We start from the raw sequence: 18,165 nt of genomic DNA, 5'->3' as shown, positions 1-18,165 counted from the left end.
GCTTAGCGGTAGTTTTAAAGATTGTTTACTTACACCGAGATGGCAGTGGTGTAGGCTGGAAAACTTGCTTGAGTTGCGGTTACAGACACAGACAACACGGACGGTCACGTGGAGTTTGCTAGGCTCCACGGTACAGAGCTCCGGATGCTCTGGGTGAACACGCCACCAAAATCGGAATCGGAGATACGTCTTATAAAATTTGCGCTCGAAGACGGGAAGAGGTGGGCGGTGGATCAGGTCGCCAAGCTCCTCTGGATCTCACACAGGGTTTCTATTACCCTGCCGTGTATCCAGAGTCCCCACGAGATGGATGTGGAGTCCTCTTCGGCTTGGGCGGAAACTGCTCAAGCCTCTTATACGGCTAACAGGCCAATCGTTAGCCGCCACGTGGGAATAATTTAAAACTAGCCAATAGCGGGGAACGAATTTGCATACTGGTGGTGGGAACTCTTTTGCACCGTGCATTTCTCTTGCAACTTGAGCAATGCACTCTGCAAAAGAAGCTGCAAATAGGCGGGAAACTCGTCCCTGCACCAGGGTTTTCCTCTGCAACAGGAAACTCTCCCGTGCAATGAAGCTGCAACTGGGCGGGGATAATTCTGGTGCCGAAGCACACACAAAATCATGCCTTTGGGTCATGACAACATGTAGATGCACCCAGTGGGTTTTATTTGAAAGCAGAAAAGTGTTCACTTTGAATATATTCCTGACTGTCTAGCTGGAAAATGTCTGTGATCATATGAACATTAAAAGCTTGTATAGAAATTGATGGGATCTTTTGTCCTATTGGTAACCATTGTCTAGTATCAGAGTAAAATAATGAATTGCAATGACAAGAGATTTAATACTGATAACTTTTTTAATACTCAGGTAACAGCAATTCTGAAAGATGCTGGAGTGAATAATCTAACTGTGCAGGTGGAGAAGGAAGCTTATTTTCAACACATGTCTGGCCTCAGTACAGGGTTTCATGATGTCCTTGCAATGACACAACAAATGGAATCCATGAAATACTACAAAGATGGCACTTATATCATGTGATATGGCATCATGTTCACTAATGGGATGTAAAGAATTTAAACTGTAGGGTTCAATATTTGTATTATTTTGTCAGGGCAATTTGCACATACATGTACAGAAACAAATGTACTATATATATATGATTTTTTTAAAGGTTTAATATCTTTAAAATTGGATCAAGATGCTCTTTTTGAAGGAAATAAGATGGACTAGAACACTTCCTGTATATGTGGAAATAATGGAAATCTGAAATACTTTGTGGTGTTTATTAAACAGAAATCTTACTACGTGTGTGGATGAGCACAGCTATATTGTATACACATTCTTCTTAAAGTGGAACACGAACATTTTTTTTCCAGGTCAAAATCCACAGGAGATGAGAATCATGTAGGTTTCAGTAGAAGCCAGATCAGCTCCAAACTGCACTTTTTCCCCTAAAACATCTTTGAAGACTCTCCTTGTATGTGACAGTGTATACATTATTATGAAAAATACAAATTAAACTGAATATGGAGTCTCACTTTTTCCAGGGTTTGTTAGGTACAGATAGAAATATATAATTTTATATTTATTCAGTCTCTGTATATAAAACTAATTTCTAAACATAATTTTACTACATCAAAGCAAGTAAATGCTACCATTTTAAATTTATATCAAAGTAACTGATTTTTATAAGGAATGAGCCCCGTACTCCCGCACTACTTTGTGTTCTTGCTTATTGGGGAGACTGAAAAGTCAAATTGAACCACTATGTAAAATAAATATTTTATACTTGTTTATGAACAATTGCAAGTGGAAATCTTGTTCAAAGTGTAAAGTATTTCATCATTGAAAAACATCCTAACCACTTCTTCCCCCAGTGATGTTTTTCTCCAAAAAGCAGAATATTTCACTTGATCTATTAGTCACCCTATTGAGGGGAAAAGCCTGTAATTCGTACATATGCTTTGTATGTGTTTTTATAGCATTAAATAGAAAGATATAGAGTATCTAGGTATTGTGCCAAGGTACATTACATAATTGAAATCAATGTGTAAGAAAAGTGCATGGGAGAAGCAGCAGAATAAGCTGTCAGTAAAGTGTTCACTGTCTATAAACTGCTTGCTTCTCTTAGACACTGTCTAAATGCAGAGAATAAAGAAATTCATGATTCAGGATCAGCAGTACTAGTTCAACTTGAACTCTTTTTATATTAATGTAAAAAGTCACTTTTTCAAGCCAAAAAAAGGCTTGCCATTATGGGTGGTGCTATCCTACAGCTGTCATCTAGTTTAAAAAAAAAAGTGTATCATAGTTATATGTTAATCCAGTATGAGACTATATTTCCCTGTCACCCCACATTTTCTTAGGTGAGTAAAGATAGGGCTCTGGCCCATACAATCATTATAGGACTTTGCAGATTCCTAAGATACTGTGCAAACTGAAGTGCTTTGAGATTTACTAATTTAAAAAAACCCATAAAAATGGGCTGTCAAGGGAAGAATGACATTTAAGTGCATATGCATGCAATCCCATACTTATGCTTTTCATTTTCTTCTGTAAAAACACTTAACATTCACCCTTCAGATTTGGTAATTGCTTAGTAGTTAATATACCTGAGTTGTTCCTTCTGCATTATTTTCAGTATCTTTACTTTGGCCTGTTACTTTTTCTCTGTGTTTAGAGAAGCTATCTGGAGTTTAACAGACATTAATTAGTATTGGAAGAATTTAGCACACAATGACACTGCAGCAACTTCAGATTGAGGAAAGAGCATTTAAAATCTCATTTGGTAAATGACATATTGTGCAATCAGCTTACTATACCTTCAATATTAATTTCCATTTTGTGTATTTAAAAAAAAGAGTTCCATGCCATTTCTTTTTGTCTCGATAGCACTGAAGTACATTAAGTTTTGCAGGCTTGAAACTGCTTTTACACAGTGTGCTTGAGGTCAGAAAAAGCTTGAAAATTATGCCACCTGACTCCAAGAGATAAATTTGACATGACTGAATATACACAAGATCTTGATCCTGATAGTACTGGGGACCTAATACAGTTCTGGATATATTCTGGATTTTTTTTTTTCCTGGCTGTATAGTAACAAAATGGCTCTGTTTCAGTACATGGTATCGATAGTATAGGAGCGAGAAAACATCCAATCTGCAAAAGGGACGGGACTTTCCTGCTTGCTTTTTTTCCATTAGAAATGTATGCCTTGTTCAGTTTTTGGAAGGGTCTAATTGAAGGAGCTATAGCATTGTGATCATGACTTCTGTATAAACCTAACTTTAGGGGGATTATTGTATTTTCAGACTATTCACGTTTTATTTCAAACCACATATATCAAGCCCCTTTTACACAGCATGATTACCTTGAAGATTGTAGCACTAGAAACTAAGGGGACCAAACATGAACAGGAAACAGTTACCCAATAGTGCATTTTTCAGTCAAGTAAATTCAACTAAATCCAACACAACTGAAAAATCACTCAAAGTTTATTAAGGTGCTCTGGATGTATGTTTCATGCCTTAAGCCATAATCAGGACAAACCCTAAAACACTAGGATATCAGAAGGCATGTTAATCAAGTAGCACAGACTTGTTGTTGCCTACAACAGGGCCTGCTAACTTGTTTGTTAGCCTGAGTCTTAACAAGCATTGAGTTTCTCAGCTAAGTGTGTTTTAATTATGCTAGCCCATAGCATCAAAGTCAGAGATGCATTAAGCAGAACCCATATTGTCAAATTCAAAATTCATATGTTTTAACAAAGAATGCATATTTCACTGTGAGATCAAGAATTACATAAAAGGCAATTATTTGTAGCTTGAAAAATTAAGTCCACTGAATTATATTTTACAAGTATTTTGGTGTTCTTGTTCTAGTAATCTGATTTCTATGCAGGTAGATGCAATGAAACACTGTTTTTAGGTGCAGTTTCAAGGATGAAACTGGTTTAATTTGTACATTTGGCAGAAAGTAATATGTATATACCATGCAGCAAAAAAATAAATCTATTTTTCGTGAATGTTTTAATCTCATGTAGTGCATCTTGACTTCTGAATTTAAAAAAATATATATTCTGGTCCCCTATTTGGGATGTATGTGTGTATATAAGTAGATTTTTTTAAATGTTATATGAGGTTTTACATTTGTTAGTAGTACACACATCTAACTGTTTGCCTGTCTGTACCCTAACATATTAAAATGCTTTATTTAAAATTATAGCATTTCACAGCTGACCTACTACAAGTGTTTCGTCCATCTGCTCTAAATGGAAGCTACGTTAAACCTTCGTTTACTTCCACTGTTACCAATAGGATTCTTTTCACCAGAGCCCTAAAGGATTGACATGGCAACTCGTGCAATGTGGTTTCAAGTGAATTTTAATAGTAACTCCCATGCAGTATTACAGGTTTCTTCCCCATAATACAACCTGGCAAGTGGCTTCTTAGATGTTTCAGCAGTGACCTTTGGGGGATCCCAGACCTTGGGTCCTCCGCTGGGTGTGTGATGTTTGTTTATGGCTTCCCCATTGCAGGGATGAAGCAGCTGTATCTGCCCCCCCAGAATCACTGCATGCTAACACACCTTTCCTTTGTTCATTACTTTTCTAATTTTCTAATCCCAAATTTTCCAATCCCCTGGGACTGTGCCAAGTATATGCCTTGTAAGGAAACTTGTGTCTTGCTTGCCTAGTGCACCAATTGCAGCACTCGCATCTAATGCCACAGAAGGGACTCTGTTCAATGTTATTGCTTCATTCTGGGAAGGCCTGGACTATGGCTAAGAGCCTTAGCACAACTCAATTTGCCTGCTACACCACTGTACTGGCATAGCAACAGATGCATGAAGCAGGTACATGCAGCATATCAGCTGACATGTACTGCCAAGCAGTAAGTCTCTCCAGTCCTTTTCCCTTCCTTAAGCTTGAGTATTATGCCTAGAATGCCATTAGTGATAATTGCTTTTATTGCACATTAAAATCCTACTAGCTTCAGAGCTGTGACAACCAGCTACAGATCTCCATGCAGAGCCTTTCTTTACGGGGTTCTAGTGGGAATCAGTCATAACTTCTACATATTTTTCAATTTAAAACTGATCTTGGCACAAAGTAAGATAACCTGAGCACATCTACATGTGCAATTAATGCAATGTAATAAACTTGCACAGTTCACACTGAAGTTTATTGTTCCAAGGCACAGCATTTGCACTTGCATTCAGGACTGCAGAACATTGAGCCAGGATGGAGCAGCAGGGGGTACTGGGGGTCAGCCTTCTAGCCTGGGTCTACTCCAGCCCAGCTCAATGTGCTGTGCAGGGGCAGGCTGCGGCACAAGGGTGCTGCAGTGTGGGACTAGCCAGCAGGCACTGAAGCACCCTTGTGCCCCAGCTAGCCCCATCACTTGTCTACATGTACATTTCACTGAATGTAACTATGCTGCTGTAGGGTAGTACTTATGTTGGGCAGTACTGTCCTGCAGCAGAGTTAATTAGTTAACTGTGGCCTAATAGCACTGCCCATGTAGACAGTGATGCTTCAGTGCAGAGCTAATTAGCTCCACAGTAAAGCATCTCACTGGTTATTTCTTGTTGTCTTTGTAAATATACAGAAAAAAATCATACCCCTTATACCCCTCTTTTTGTGTAGGCTTAAGTTCTGCCTTTACAATAAACAAACATATTTTGTGATGGTCTATGCAATTATAGTCACTGTGCCACCTCAGCAGCTCTATCAGGCATGATCAAATTACCCTCTAGGATCTTCCTGCTTTTGAGTAACTGCTCCATTGTTAAACATGAAGATGGTTTTAACTGCAATCCTTCCTCATAATGCCTGATCCTCTTTTTGGATAGTGTGAGAAAGTTAGGATTCTTGTTTCTTTCTTAGCACTCTTGTCTGGAGGCTTTCTTTTTATAGAACATAAGGAAAGTAGGGATGAAAGAGATGTCATGAGGTCATCTATTCCAGCTGCTTGCTCGAGGCAGAATCATCCCTGACTAAACCATCTCAGCTAAGTGTGTCTAACCTGCTCTAGAAAATTTCCCCATATGGATGTTCTACAACATCTCTAGGTAGCCTATTCCAATGATTGACCAGCCTCAGAGTCAGAAAGTTCTTTCTAATATCCAACCTAAATTTCCTCTACTGCATCTTGAGGCCATTGTTCCTCATCCTGTTCCCTACAGCCACAGAGAAAAGCCTATCTCCATCCTCTTAATCGCCCTTCAGGTATTTGAAGGCTATTAACAAAACCCTCAATCTTTTCTTCCCCAGAGTAAATAATCCTAGTTTTTGCCTTTTGAAGTCTTTGAAATAGCAGCAGGTGAACACTGGATTATAGCGGGTTAACATTTGAGCTGGTCAGAAGATGTGATCTGCTTTTCCAAAAAGTTCATAATGATGCATTTTCATTTGAGAATTTCAATGCAATCTTCTGCAACTGCTGCTGTAGTGTCAAAGAATCTGTTCTTCTGGTGCCTCATAGTCCTACTCATGTCCTATAAGCACCAAATTCCCTTTTAGAGAGAAAAGGCAGTGCATCATAGGAATCCCAGACTGTGGTGCATCAGGAGAGATGCAATCTGGCCAAGTAGGAAAATGTCATAAGCAGCAGAAGAGTGGGGGCTAACAGAGCTCAGCCCCTCAAACACAGGGCAGCAGGTATGGCTGGACAGGAGCCCAAATGCAGGCTGCTGCTGCAGGGAGGGAGTGGTGTGCACGCTCGGATACCCTGCACGGCCAGGATCGCAGCTGGCTCAGCAGGCAGGTAAGTTTCTTTCAATCTTATTTTTTTATGACTGCCTGGACTTGGGGCAGATCGAGAACCCCATAGTGCAGGAGGGGGTGAGGTAGGGGCAGGGACGAATCATTCACCTCTGCCCCTGCCTCGGTCCCTGCTGCACTGCGGGGATTGTCCCATAACCCAGCCCAGCCGGGCCCCATTCACAGTGAATGGGGTGCCGGCCAGGCTGGGTTGTGGGACAATCAGAGCCTGGCAGCTCCTCCAGAGGGGCAGCACTGGGGAGCCAAGGCAGGGGCTACATGGCCCCCTGATCTTTGCACAGGGCAAGGGCAGGCTGCAGCTGCAAGCTGGGCTCTGCTCCCTGCCTCTGTGCTCACTGCAGCTGCTTTGAAAGCAGTGCAGTGCTATGTGCATCCCAGTGCTGGGTGGACTGGGCAGCAAGGCACATGGCACCATGCCGCGCTGCTTTCAAAGCAGCTGCAGTGAGGAGCAGAGGCAGGGAGCAGAGCCCAGCTCACAGCTACAGCCCACCCTTGCCCCATCCAAAGATCAGGGGGCCATGTGCCCCCATCTTGGCTCCCCGGCAGTGCACCTCTGGAGGAGCTGCTAAGCTCTGATTGTCCCACGACCCGGCCTAGCCAGGGCTGCATTCACCATGAATGGGGCCCCAGCTGTGTCAGGTCATGGGGCAATCAGAGCCCAGCGGCATGGGAGGGCCAAGGGAGGGGAACATACCCCCTCAGGGCTTCCCTGCAGTGTGCGCGGTGGCAGGAGCTGCCTGCCCATGCCCCTGGATGAACTGCTAGGCTCCAATTGCCCCACAACCTGGCCCAGCCTTAGCGCAGCCCAGCCCTCCCCTCCCCACCCCCACCCAGAACAGCCCAATACAGCCCCAGCCCACAGTGGCAGCCTGCCCTGGCCCATGCTGATCCAGGGCCACACACGGCCCCCATGCCTCCTGGGTGAATGCAGTGGTGGGAGCTGCCTCCTTCCTGTGCCCCGGGATGAGTCACGGCTTCATCCCACGTCCTGTGCCCCGTGCCCCGTGCCCCCCCCGGCTGTGCAGGCCCTGCCCCACCAGCAGCAGAACAATGACTTGGAGTGGTCACAGGGGTCCCGGGGGCTCCATCCTCTCCAGCCTAGTGGGTCACCCGAGGCTGGCCCCGCTCTGGCCCCCCCAGGCAGTGCGGGACTGGGGAGGTGGCAGATTGCTTAGTGTGGGGGAGTGCCAGCACTGGGCAACGACCCCAGGCACAGGGGAAGGGGTGGCCAAAGGGGCGCAGTGGGCCCCGGCCCCGATCCTGGGCTCCGCTCCCTCCCCCTGGCCCCTTCCTCTGCAGACTTTCCCACCAGGGAGGGGGGCAACACGTACATACATGCACATGCGCGCTCAGCCTCCCTCACAAATTATTTTCTCCCTCCACCTATGGAGAACGTGAACACAAATCAACAGAAGAAATACAAACTCCCATAAGCTAGTGCAGCAGTGGATCCAAATCAAAACTTTACTGTCCTTGGATGAAGTTATTTTTAATGGAAAGTTGAACTCTCCTATGTAAAGCAGACATTAGTGAAAAGGTTCACTGTCTTGAAAGCAATTTTTCCATTGAAAACTGATTGATCAGAAGTCTTCTGTTAACGCCTTATTTAATATATCGCATTAGCCTAATTTAACAGCATGACCTTGCACTTAGAAACAGCAGTCAATTCCCATACAGATGCAGTAACAGCCTGCACACACAATGGCACTGTACAAAATCAAAAAAGATGCAAAGCTTTGCAGGGATATAACCTATGGTTTGTAGCACCACAGCTCATTGCATCACCCTCTACTCACTTCCATGGGGCATTGTGAAACAATTTGTCTCTTCTCTGAGAATGGTGAACAGAAATGATCTAGGACCAACTTCTTTTCCCTGGTGCCTCCTTGTGCTCTGAAGTGTGGTGATCTGCAACTGCAATTGACAGATACTTTTTATGTGGCAGCAGTGACCAAGAGACAGCAATAGTACAGATGTGAGTATTTAGGAGCTGGCTTTTTCTGGCCAGGAACAGGAAAAAAAACAGTCAGCACTGCATGAACTCAGCTAAAGCCATCTTTTACGGCTGATCCTCCTACCCTGCAAAAAATTCAGACCAAGACTATAATCACTGAATGATGGGGATACAGTATGATAAAACAAAGCTGCAGACTCAGAACATTTATAAAAGGAGAACAACAACACCTGTGTAAGGTTTGCTCCGTCTTTGAGTACTAAAACATCCAAAGGGGCAACAACAGGCCCAAAGTGTATTGCTATCACCCTGTAAAAGTTGGTACTCCCCCAGGGTGTTACAGGTGTACTGATAAACAGTTCAGGGTTGGCATAGCACTGTCACTCCAGACCCCCATCTGTGATCAAACAAAGGCAAAACATCTGGGCAATCCAGCTGCAATCAACTTCCACAGTCAAAAGATGTGCAATGAAAAGCATAGGGGCACAAACATTTAACAACACCAAACACTGCAGAGTGCAAGACACTGATGCACAGTGGCACGTGTTATGGAACTGCACATCAGCATAGAATCTGTCCCCTTTCTTGCACACTGAACTGGGGCTTGTGTGCAAGATAGGCATGGGTGGATAGGTGGTTTGGGCTCCCCAGGTGGCTCATGATCCTGCTTCTCTCAAAAGCCATGTCTTGACCCCTCTGCTATGACCACGGCAAAGAAACTGGGGTAAAGCATCCACACCTGAGGACAGGAGGGTGATCCAGGCAGATCTTGACAGGCTCATGAAACGGACAGATGAGAACCTGATGGTGTTTAACACTGAAAAATGCAAGGTTCTCCACCTTGGGAGGAAAAACCTGCAGCATCATTATAGGCTCAGCAGTGCTACGCTGGTTAGCACTACAGATGAAAGGGACTTGGGGGTCATCATTGACCACAAGATAAACACGAGCCTTCAATGTGATGCTGCGGCTAGTAAGGCAAGCAAAACACTGGCTTGCATCCATACATGTTTCTTAAGCAAATCCTGGGACATCATTCTCCCGTTGTACTCGGCCTTGGTGAGGCCGCAGCTGGAATACTGCGTCCAGTTTTGGGCTTCACAATTTAAAAAGGATGTGGAGAAGCTTTAGGGAGTGCAGAGGAGAGCCAAGCACATGATCAGAGGTCAGGAAAACAGACCTTATGAGAGGCTGAGAGCCATGGGGCTCTTCAGCCTGGAAAAGCGCAGGTTCAGGGGTGATCTGTGGCCGCCTATAAATCTATCAGGGGTGCTCATCAGGATCTAGGGGAATGTCTGTTTGCCAGAGTGCCCCAAGGGATGACAAGATCGAATGGTCACAAACTCGCCGTGACAGATGCAGGCTGGACATAAGGAAGAACTTCTTTACTTCTCTACTGCCAGAGGCGGTTCAATCACCTACTTTGAACGCCTTCAAGACACATTTGGATGCTTATCTTGCTGGGATCCTATGATCCCTACTGACTACCTGCCCCTGGGGCAGGGGGCTGGACTCGATGATCCTCCCCCGGGGTCCTTCCCAACCCAAATGTCTATGAAATCTATGAAATTCTGCTCTCACCTCATTTCCTCCCATGTTCACTTTCCATGTAACCCAGATCCCTCCTTCATTTTTCAGCCATCCCTGGATCCTCCCACCAGTATCTGAGCTCTTGCTGTTGCTCTGACCACCTGGAATTATCCTATGCATCTCCACAAATAAGTCACAGACTTTGGCTTTCAGACAGCAGTCATCTTGGTGTCCTCCCTTCACTCACAGAGACTGAAACTGGCTCAGAAGTTCCTAACAAATTAAAAACAAATGTTCATGAATGTCCTTGGGTCCCAACATGGTTTGATATCCCATGGATGCAGCTGGAAATAAAAACAAAATACAACTGATTTCCCACATAATTCCTCTTGTACAAGCTAGAGCCTGCCAGTTTCCAAGCTTGGTCAGAGCTTAGAAGGGTGAGTTACCAAAATGTTCTCACCAATCATCATCTGTGTGATATTATGAAAGAACTGGAGCCTGTGGAAGCTGCTAATCAACTAAAAGATCCAGGCAGCAGTTAATGTGGAAGCAATGCTTTTAAAAACCACCTACTACATGCTCCCACTCTGGTATTTCATGCTCTCTTGAGAAGTACAGACTGCGCTGCAGTGTAATTTTCTAATAGTCAACCTGTGTTACCCCAAAACCTTGGATCAGGGAACCAGTGGGTTGTTGAGAGAAAGAATGCTTGAGAGATGGGAGTTTCCACTCCATTTAATGTAGGTTTATTTAACAGATAACACACAATTTTATACTAAGAAATGTACTAGTTATCTTGCTCCTATGATGTTCAGATAGTCCAGAGTCTTGTTGGACTATTCAGAGGCATTGGCTACCACAGCGTTTCCCAACCTTTTCCAGCCCAAGACACACATTAACATTTTTTTTCTGTGGCACACCTGTTAAGGCATTCTGTCCCCAAACTCATGAGCTCATTGCCACGGCAAAACTCCGTGGCACAGCTGTTCAGAGGCTCTCGAACTGCGCATCCCCCACAGCCAACACGTGCAGATGAATTTCCTTCTGCTTGGCCGGTTCTCTCTCCTCCCCGCCCCCCCAGTCAACACATGCACCAGTCTTCTGTGAATAGTTGGTTGATCTGGCTTGTTGATGCAGCTTGCTCGTTAGCACTAGGAGGCTACAGAACTTTCTTCTCATTATTCCCAAATTCATGTGGCACACCAGTTGAAAAGCTCAGGCCTAGCGATCCAACCCTTTGCTCCCAAAGAACCCTTTGTTCTTTGTACCTTTTGTCTCTTTCTTATTCAGTATTTGTACTATTGCTACTGGCTGTTTACAGACTATGTCATCCAATAGTGAGAAACTGATATTTCCCTAAAACCTGATCTGCATAAACACGCCCGTACCTACATGCCTTACTTAGCATCCTGTCTTTCTGCACATCCTCCCCCCACAATCATCCAGATGTTTTGACAAAATCGTCTTGCTCAGCTCGACCCAGCGGGTGACCTGCTGGCCATCTCGGTAGCTATGCAACCCCTGGCAGGAGCAAACACTGGCAGCTTTATAGGGCCACCAGGCCCAAGCAGACGAGCGGACAGCCGCTCAGACGGCCACGGGACGCACCAGACTACAGGAACACGGCCCTGCTGGGAACCGTCAGCCGCGCCGTCCGCGCCGTCACCAAGCACCAGGCCGGAGCCACGCCTCCCTCCCCGCCCCCGCGTCCCGTGGTACCAACAACCCGCCCCACTCCCTTGCCCCGCCCCATTTTCGAACTTCTGGAAGAATCAGCGCTCGGTTTCTGTGGCAACGCATTGGGGGTGGAACGTCGAGCTGCCAATGAGGAGGGAGGGGAGCAGCCAATGAGCGGAGCCCAATGCGAGTTTTAAACCTGCGGCCGCAGCTAGAGCTGGTGTCGGCGGCGGTGTGCGGGGACATGGCGCTGCGGGTCACCAGGGTCGGTAGCGGGCCGGGGCCGGGGTCCCTTCCCCTTCCCCTTCCCCTTCCCCGGGGGCGTCCCGCGTGGCCTGCGGCTGCTCAGGGCGCCTCGTCTCTCCGCAGAACAACATGAGAGTCAGCGCCGAGAACAAGCCCAAGGCCAGTGGGGCGGCGACTACGGTGGCGGGCGCCAAGCTGGGGGGCGCCGCGGCCAAGCCCAGCCTGCGGCCCCGCAGGGCCCTGGGGGACATCGGCAACCGCGTGTGCGAGGAGCCGCAGCCTAAAGCTGCCCTCAAGAAGGTAATTTTGGAGGGGGGGGAATGCTGCCCGCAGGACCTCGTGCATCCCTGGCCCAGCCAGCCCTGTGGGGTGAGGGGTCTGCTCTGCAGATGGGGGTGCCAGGTTTGCTTCAGGCTGTGCAGGGGGCTCCTCGGCTAACTACTTCCCTCTCCTGCTGGGTAGGAAGCTAAGCCCACGGCTGAGGACAAGCCTGCTGCCAGGAAACCTGCAAAAGCTGTGGAGGGCACTGCTGAGCCTCTGAAGGAAGAGGAGCAGGCCCAAGAGCCTGCCAAGGTACCCGTCTGTGCGCCAGGGCAGGTATGGTATCAAGGAAACAAGGGGGGCTGCTGTGACCTGCTCGGTCTGCATCTCCCACCACCTTCCACCTCCGCTCCCCTTCCCCTAGGGAAGGAGCAAAGTGAATTCAGTGGCACGAAATGCCAGTAATGGTGGCCTCTTCCAAAGTAGTACTCATGGCCATTAGCGTGGGACCTGAGCACCTCCGTCTCTAGTCTTCCCTCTTGTGTTGTGAAGTAATGTAGCACCCTGCCTGCAGGTGAAATGGGGCATGGGCAGGCTAAGGTCTCCTTTCCTTTAAAGAAGGAAATTGAGGGGGGGAGCCTTTTCCCAGAGCAAGGAACTGAGTCTGAGGCTTTTTTGTCTTCTCTGTCTTGCTTCTTCCTCTGTAGGCCCCTCTCTTCCTCTTCTTCCCCCCCCCCCCCGGCAATTGGGTCCAACCTTTTCAGAGCTGACACTTCCGTGGGGTGCCTAGAGTCCAAGTCAAAAACAAAGTGAAAATTAGAAAAATTTAATACAGCAATTCTTCTGTTGCAGAGAACTTGGAATCCCCCCTCCTCTCAAATCAAAGTTTTGTTTCATGATGGATTCCTATTTGAAGTCTCGGCATTTGCAATGAGGATTCACACAGTACAGCTAATAGTACTGATGTTGCATGGTACCCCAGAAAGGATCTCGAGGTTCCCAGGGTGCTGTAGCACCCTAATTGAGAATCGCTGTCTTAGGGCCAGGCCACCTAAACAACTATTAATGTTCCCCTCCCAAAGTATTGGGCAAGCTGAAGCCCTAGTCCATAGGGGAGCCCAGATAAAATGTCTGACCTCAGATAATTGAGGCTTTACCAAGTTGAAAGTGTTTTGTAATGTAGATCTCCTCTTCCTTCAGCAACTGTTTCAGTGTAGGAATGCATACACCAAATGCTGCTGTCAGTTCAGTGACTAACTAAAAGTTGCCCATAAACTTGGAGCACAGATCCTGGTTTCTGTCATGTACCTCCTACCAGGGAAACTATAGGCGGGAGGCGGGGACTCTCTGCCAGAGAGTGCTTCACTGAAGTAGTACTACTGGCTTGGGAATAGCCTGCTTGTTTTACTCTAGTTCAATTGCTGCTTGTTTGCCCTATTGTAAGATCCCTGATGCACAATGATATGCTGCCCTAGTTCTGTGTAACTAACTCCTAAATTGGTGTAGAAATATTTCTCCCAAGGAAAAATCAAGGGCCAGGTGGCAGGAAATACTGATGACCATCTCGTGTCTACAGCTGTTCTGGAAATAGTAGCTTGTCACTGCTAGTAAGGACCAAACAGCTGTTCTACATATCCCAAAATACTAGGATATCTAATAACTGGTCTGCTCTGAATATTGGTGTCCCCTTAACTCATCTGTTTGTACACTATCTGTCAAACTCTATTTTTAAAGGCCTGATCACCAAATGGCTGAACAACATGGCCTTAATTAAATGTATTTAACTCCTTTCTCTGTAGTTGGAGCCTCTATCCCCAACCCCAATGGAAACATCTGGATGCATGCCAGTGGAGGAAATACTGTGTCAAGCCTTTTCTGATGTGTTGCTTGATGTAGATGCAGATGATGGTTCTGACCCAAATCTCTGCAGTGAATATGTGAAGGATATCTACAAATACCTGAGAGTTCTTGAGGTTGGTATGGCTGCTGACTTCTAACACATCTCCCAGCATTCTGCTTCTACCCTGATCCCTTGTAAAGAACTACAAGGACTAGCTGACAGAGGAGTCTAGTCACGGATGTTCCTACAAGCTTGCTAACAGGACCAGAACGTATGCCAAACCTTTAAATGACAAGTGTATGCATTCACTAGAACAGGGGTGGACAAAACATGGCCCACCAGCTAAATCCAGCCTGCTGGGACACTTCTGGCCCACAGGGCTTCTTGAAACTTAAACAGTTACTACCTGACAAGATGCTAGTGGCAGGAGGCACTGGGTGCAGCACCAAGCAGCTCAGGCTCTAGTCATGATGTGACCAACCCCAACCTGACTTGCCCCATTCTTCTTCTATGCCATGCTCCTGCCTAGCAGAGGCTTCTGCCCTGATGACCCTGTGGCTATTCCCCAGTGCACCCTCCATCTGATTAGGTGGAAACTCAGGTGAGAACAGGAAGGAAGGTGGACTGACGGTGATGGCCTCACTACATGGGGCTCATGGGACTTTGGTTGGCTCTGTGCTTCCACATGCTGCTCCCAGCTGGAGTGCCAGGATCACCACGTGGAGGCACAGAGCTGGCCCAGCCTGATAGCACCAGACTTCACACAGTTTCTGGGACTCCAGTGTGCCACCAAGCTGGGCTGGCTCCATGCTGTGTCATATGGGTCCTTGCCCTGCAGTTAAGAGCTGCAGATAGGATGGGTAGGGTTGGCTTCCTCCTGCCCTTCCCAACATGTATTGGGGGTGGGACATCATGTATATGGTGCCAGAAGCTGTGGCAAGCCCTGTGCTATTGGGCTGGGCCAGCTCTATACCTCCATATGGTGTTCCTGGCACTCCTAGCAGCATGTAGAGGTACAGAGCCAGCCAGAACCGCAGCCAGTGCATGTGTGCCGCCGCCGCCCCCGCGCGTGGCCCATATACTATGCAAACACAAAACAAGAGGTTTGTTTGTTTGTTTGTTTGTTTTTAATATTAAAAATATTTATAGTAGATTCTGCAGGGCCGCCCCCCCCCCCCCCCCCCCCCGGGCCCCCCCCCCCTCCCCCCCCGGTGTACTTCTGGGGCAAGGGGAGGGATTTCTGGTGGCAATGTTAGGGGCAAGGCTTTGCATCCCAAGATGGCAACCAGGGGGTGGGGCTACCCTTGCAGCCCTCAATTATCCAAAACTTCTTAAGTGGCCCTCCAGCCAAAATAACTGCCTGCCTCTAGACTAGAACTAGGGTTTTCAACCTAATAAGATGCAAGCACTAGTATTCGGTAACTAAAATGAAGTACTGGACAACTTGAAATCATTGTGCACGACAATTGCAGTATCCAGGCTTCAAGACTAAGATACCATTGCCTCCCTCTAACCAAAAGTCCTATTTTGTAGTAATATTAATAATAACTTTCCTATGCAGGAACAACAAGCTATCAGACCAAAATTCCTGTTGGGCAAGGAAGTCACTGGAAATATGCGTGCTATACTCATTGACTGGCTTGTGCAGGTGCAAATGAAATTCAGACTGCTGCAAGAGACAATGTACTTGACAGTTGCTATCATAGACCGTTTTTTGCAGGTATGAGTGGTGTCTTGGAACTATGGCAAAGAACTGCTGGTCTGTCAGCCACTTGTCGTTGGGAACCTGACTGCTAATTGATCAACAATGCTGTGGGGAAAGCTGGTCTCAAAAGATGGTCTTCACTGATTTGCTGTTGTAAACAAATTTTAAGCATTACATTTCCAGCTTTCACTTGGAGGGAGGGAAGCCTAGTGAACTGTCCTTGTGTAGCAACAGGACCAGGTATTATGTGAAAATCCAATGTTTTGATAGCTTTCCTATAAATACTTCCATACCAAGTTCTTGTAGAATTCCTAGCATGGTTCACTTAAAAGTGAATTGAATGTAAAGGTTGGGCTCCTGTCAATGACTGGCAGGCAAGTTTGTCAAGACACAGTTGACTACCATGGCAAACGTGGTGGTGGTGGTGTGTTTTTTGTGTTTGGTTTTGGGGGGGTTCTTTTGTTTTTGTCACGATGTCATTGCTAATCTCAAACACGCAATGGATTCTCTTGTGACAGAACAACATTGTATCCAAGAAGACTCTGCAGCTGGTTGGGGTCACAGCCATGTTTGTTGCCAGCAAATATGAAGAAATGTATCCCCCTGAAATTGGGGATTTTGCCTTTGTAACAGACAATGCTTACACCAAGCTGCAGATCAGGCAAATGGAAATGAAGATTCTGAAAGCTCTAGACTTCAGCCTGGGTCGCCCTCTGCCACTGCACTTTCTAAGGAGGGCATCCAAGATTGGTGAGGTAATGCTTTTGGTGTCTCATGAAGTAATTGTGGGGCTTCTTGGGGAAGTAGGGCATAGCAGTAACTCCATAAACATGGAGAAAACATCACTCAGCTTCTCAAAACAGGCAGCTGGCTAGGGTTCTGAGCTGTGGCTAACATTCTCACATCTGGGGGTGGGGAGGTGCTAGAGTCACTTTGCAGATGTCACTGAAATTCTAATAGAGGCTAAGGGAAATGCATAAATATGCAAAAACACACGTCTGAAAACAGCCAAGATTGCAGTATAAGAAGGGTATGATAAGACCCACATGGGGTAAATGTAGTGTAGAATGTGACTCCCCTACACTTCCCTCCTGTTCTCATCTGGCCTGAAATGCATAGAAGCAGAACAGGGGTTGGCTCTCTTGGTTCTGTCAAACTGGAAATGGCTAACACCAGATGCTGACAAATTGCAGGTGGATCTAGAACAGCATACCCTAGCCAAATATCTGATGGAACTGTCCATAGTGGATTATGAAATGGTACACTACCCTCCATCCCAGATTGCAGCTGCTGCCTTCTGTCTTGCTCTAAAAATTCTTGATGGTGGAGAGTGGGTAAGTATGGTGTGGGGGTTTTTTTGGTTCCCTGTCTCCTTTCTTTCCACCCCCCCCCATAAGCTGTCTTTGCTTTCTGCATGCTGACCCACCTCATGTTCTCCTTTGTTTTTCTTCACCTTACTTTTGGGTACTACTGGGGTGAGGTGCTGCAGATGGGGTGTAATTCTCCTATCTCTCTTTCCAGACACCAACTTTACAACACTACATGGCCTATGCTGAGAGTGACCTCCTTCCTGTCATGCAGCACATGGCAAAGAATGTAATTCAAGTGAACCAGGGCCTTACAAAGCGCATGGTAAGTAGCATTAGTTCTCCACAGGAAGGATGTGGCAGGGGAGGGAGCAAAATTAACAGGATATGTGAAGTCTAATGCAATAACTGACTTTATTTCTTTAAGGTCAATAACTTTGCAGTAAATGACAATATACATAAAACCATTTCTTCCTGATGGAGGTTAGGGAGGACTGACCAAGTTGGCATATGCTAAACTTTCAGGCCTTAAGTCTTAAACATGCTATGGCTACTGAATCATAACATGGAAAGCCCTGGTTAGCTTGTACTATTAGTCTAATGATTTGAATTACTAGAATTGGGACTCTACTATTTCAGCTCTACAAGACTCTAACCTGATTTTTGGTTTCTCTCCAGACAATCAAGAACAAGTATGCCAGCAGTAAGAATGTAAAGATCAGCACTCTTTCACAGCTAAACTCTGCAGTCATACAGGATTTGGCTAAGCCTCTGTTAAAAGCATAACTCCAGAAGAATGAAAATGTTGACATAATGTGCCGCTATGTATATAACTCTTTTTTTTTTTTTAACTTA

At 46.1% G+C, this 18,165-nt stretch overlaps 2 protein-coding genes and 1 long non-coding RNA gene across 5 annotated transcripts in view; 2 read left to right on the top strand and 1 right to left on the bottom strand.

Moving 5' to 3' along the window:
* SLC30A5 (solute carrier family 30 member 5) overlaps positions 1-2,303 on the top strand; it is a 35,145-nt gene extending 32,842 nt beyond the window's left edge. For both annotated transcript variants that reach the window (XM_025201391.1, XM_014518883.2), the window contains exon 15: positions 871-2,303. In XM_025201391.1, coding sequence (XP_025057176.1) covers positions 871-1,041 — 171 coding nt within the window. In that variant the 3' untranslated portion in view covers positions 1,042-2,303. The remainder of the gene's footprint in view (positions 1-870) is intronic.
* Positions 2,304-8,264: 5,961 nt separating this feature from the next.
* On the bottom strand, positions 8,265-11,924 carry LOC102381715. The gene is made up of 3 exons (XR_323567.3): positions 11,883-11,924; positions 10,323-10,544; positions 8,265-8,701 (listed from the first exon to the last, which is right to left on the bottom strand). It is a non-coding gene; the product is annotated as an uncharacterized LOC102381715 (long non-coding RNA).
* Positions 11,925-12,063: 139 nt separating this feature from the next.
* Positions 12,064-18,165, top strand: CCNB1 (cyclin B1). Of its 2 annotated transcripts, none has more exons than XM_006021430.3 (9): positions 12,064-12,216; positions 12,321-12,497; positions 12,660-12,770; positions 14,258-14,431; positions 15,860-16,018; positions 16,522-16,758; positions 17,197-17,337; positions 17,525-17,635; positions 17,989-18,165. In XM_006021430.3, the coding sequence occupies exons 1-9, from the start codon at positions 12,136-12,138 to the stop codon at positions 18,094-18,096; spliced, it is 1,299 nt and encodes a 432-aa protein (XP_006021492.1). In that variant the 5' UTR covers positions 12,064-12,135; the 3' UTR covers positions 18,097-18,165. The 2 variants fall into 2 exon arrangements, with proteins under 2 accessions (XP_006021492.1, XP_014374365.1); XM_014518879.2 differs by having other exon boundaries at positions 12,065-12,216; positions 12,660-12,794.

Source organism: Alligator sinensis, unplaced genomic scaffold (assembly GCF_000455745.1).
Source record: "Alligator sinensis unplaced genomic scaffold, ASM45574v1 scaffold159_2, whole genome shotgun sequence".
NCBI lineage: Eukaryota > Metazoa > Chordata > Crocodylia > Alligatoridae > Alligator > Alligator sinensis.
The sequence above is the reverse complement of the archived record's forward strand: the minus strand, read 5'-3'. Positions and strand labels throughout refer to the sequence as shown.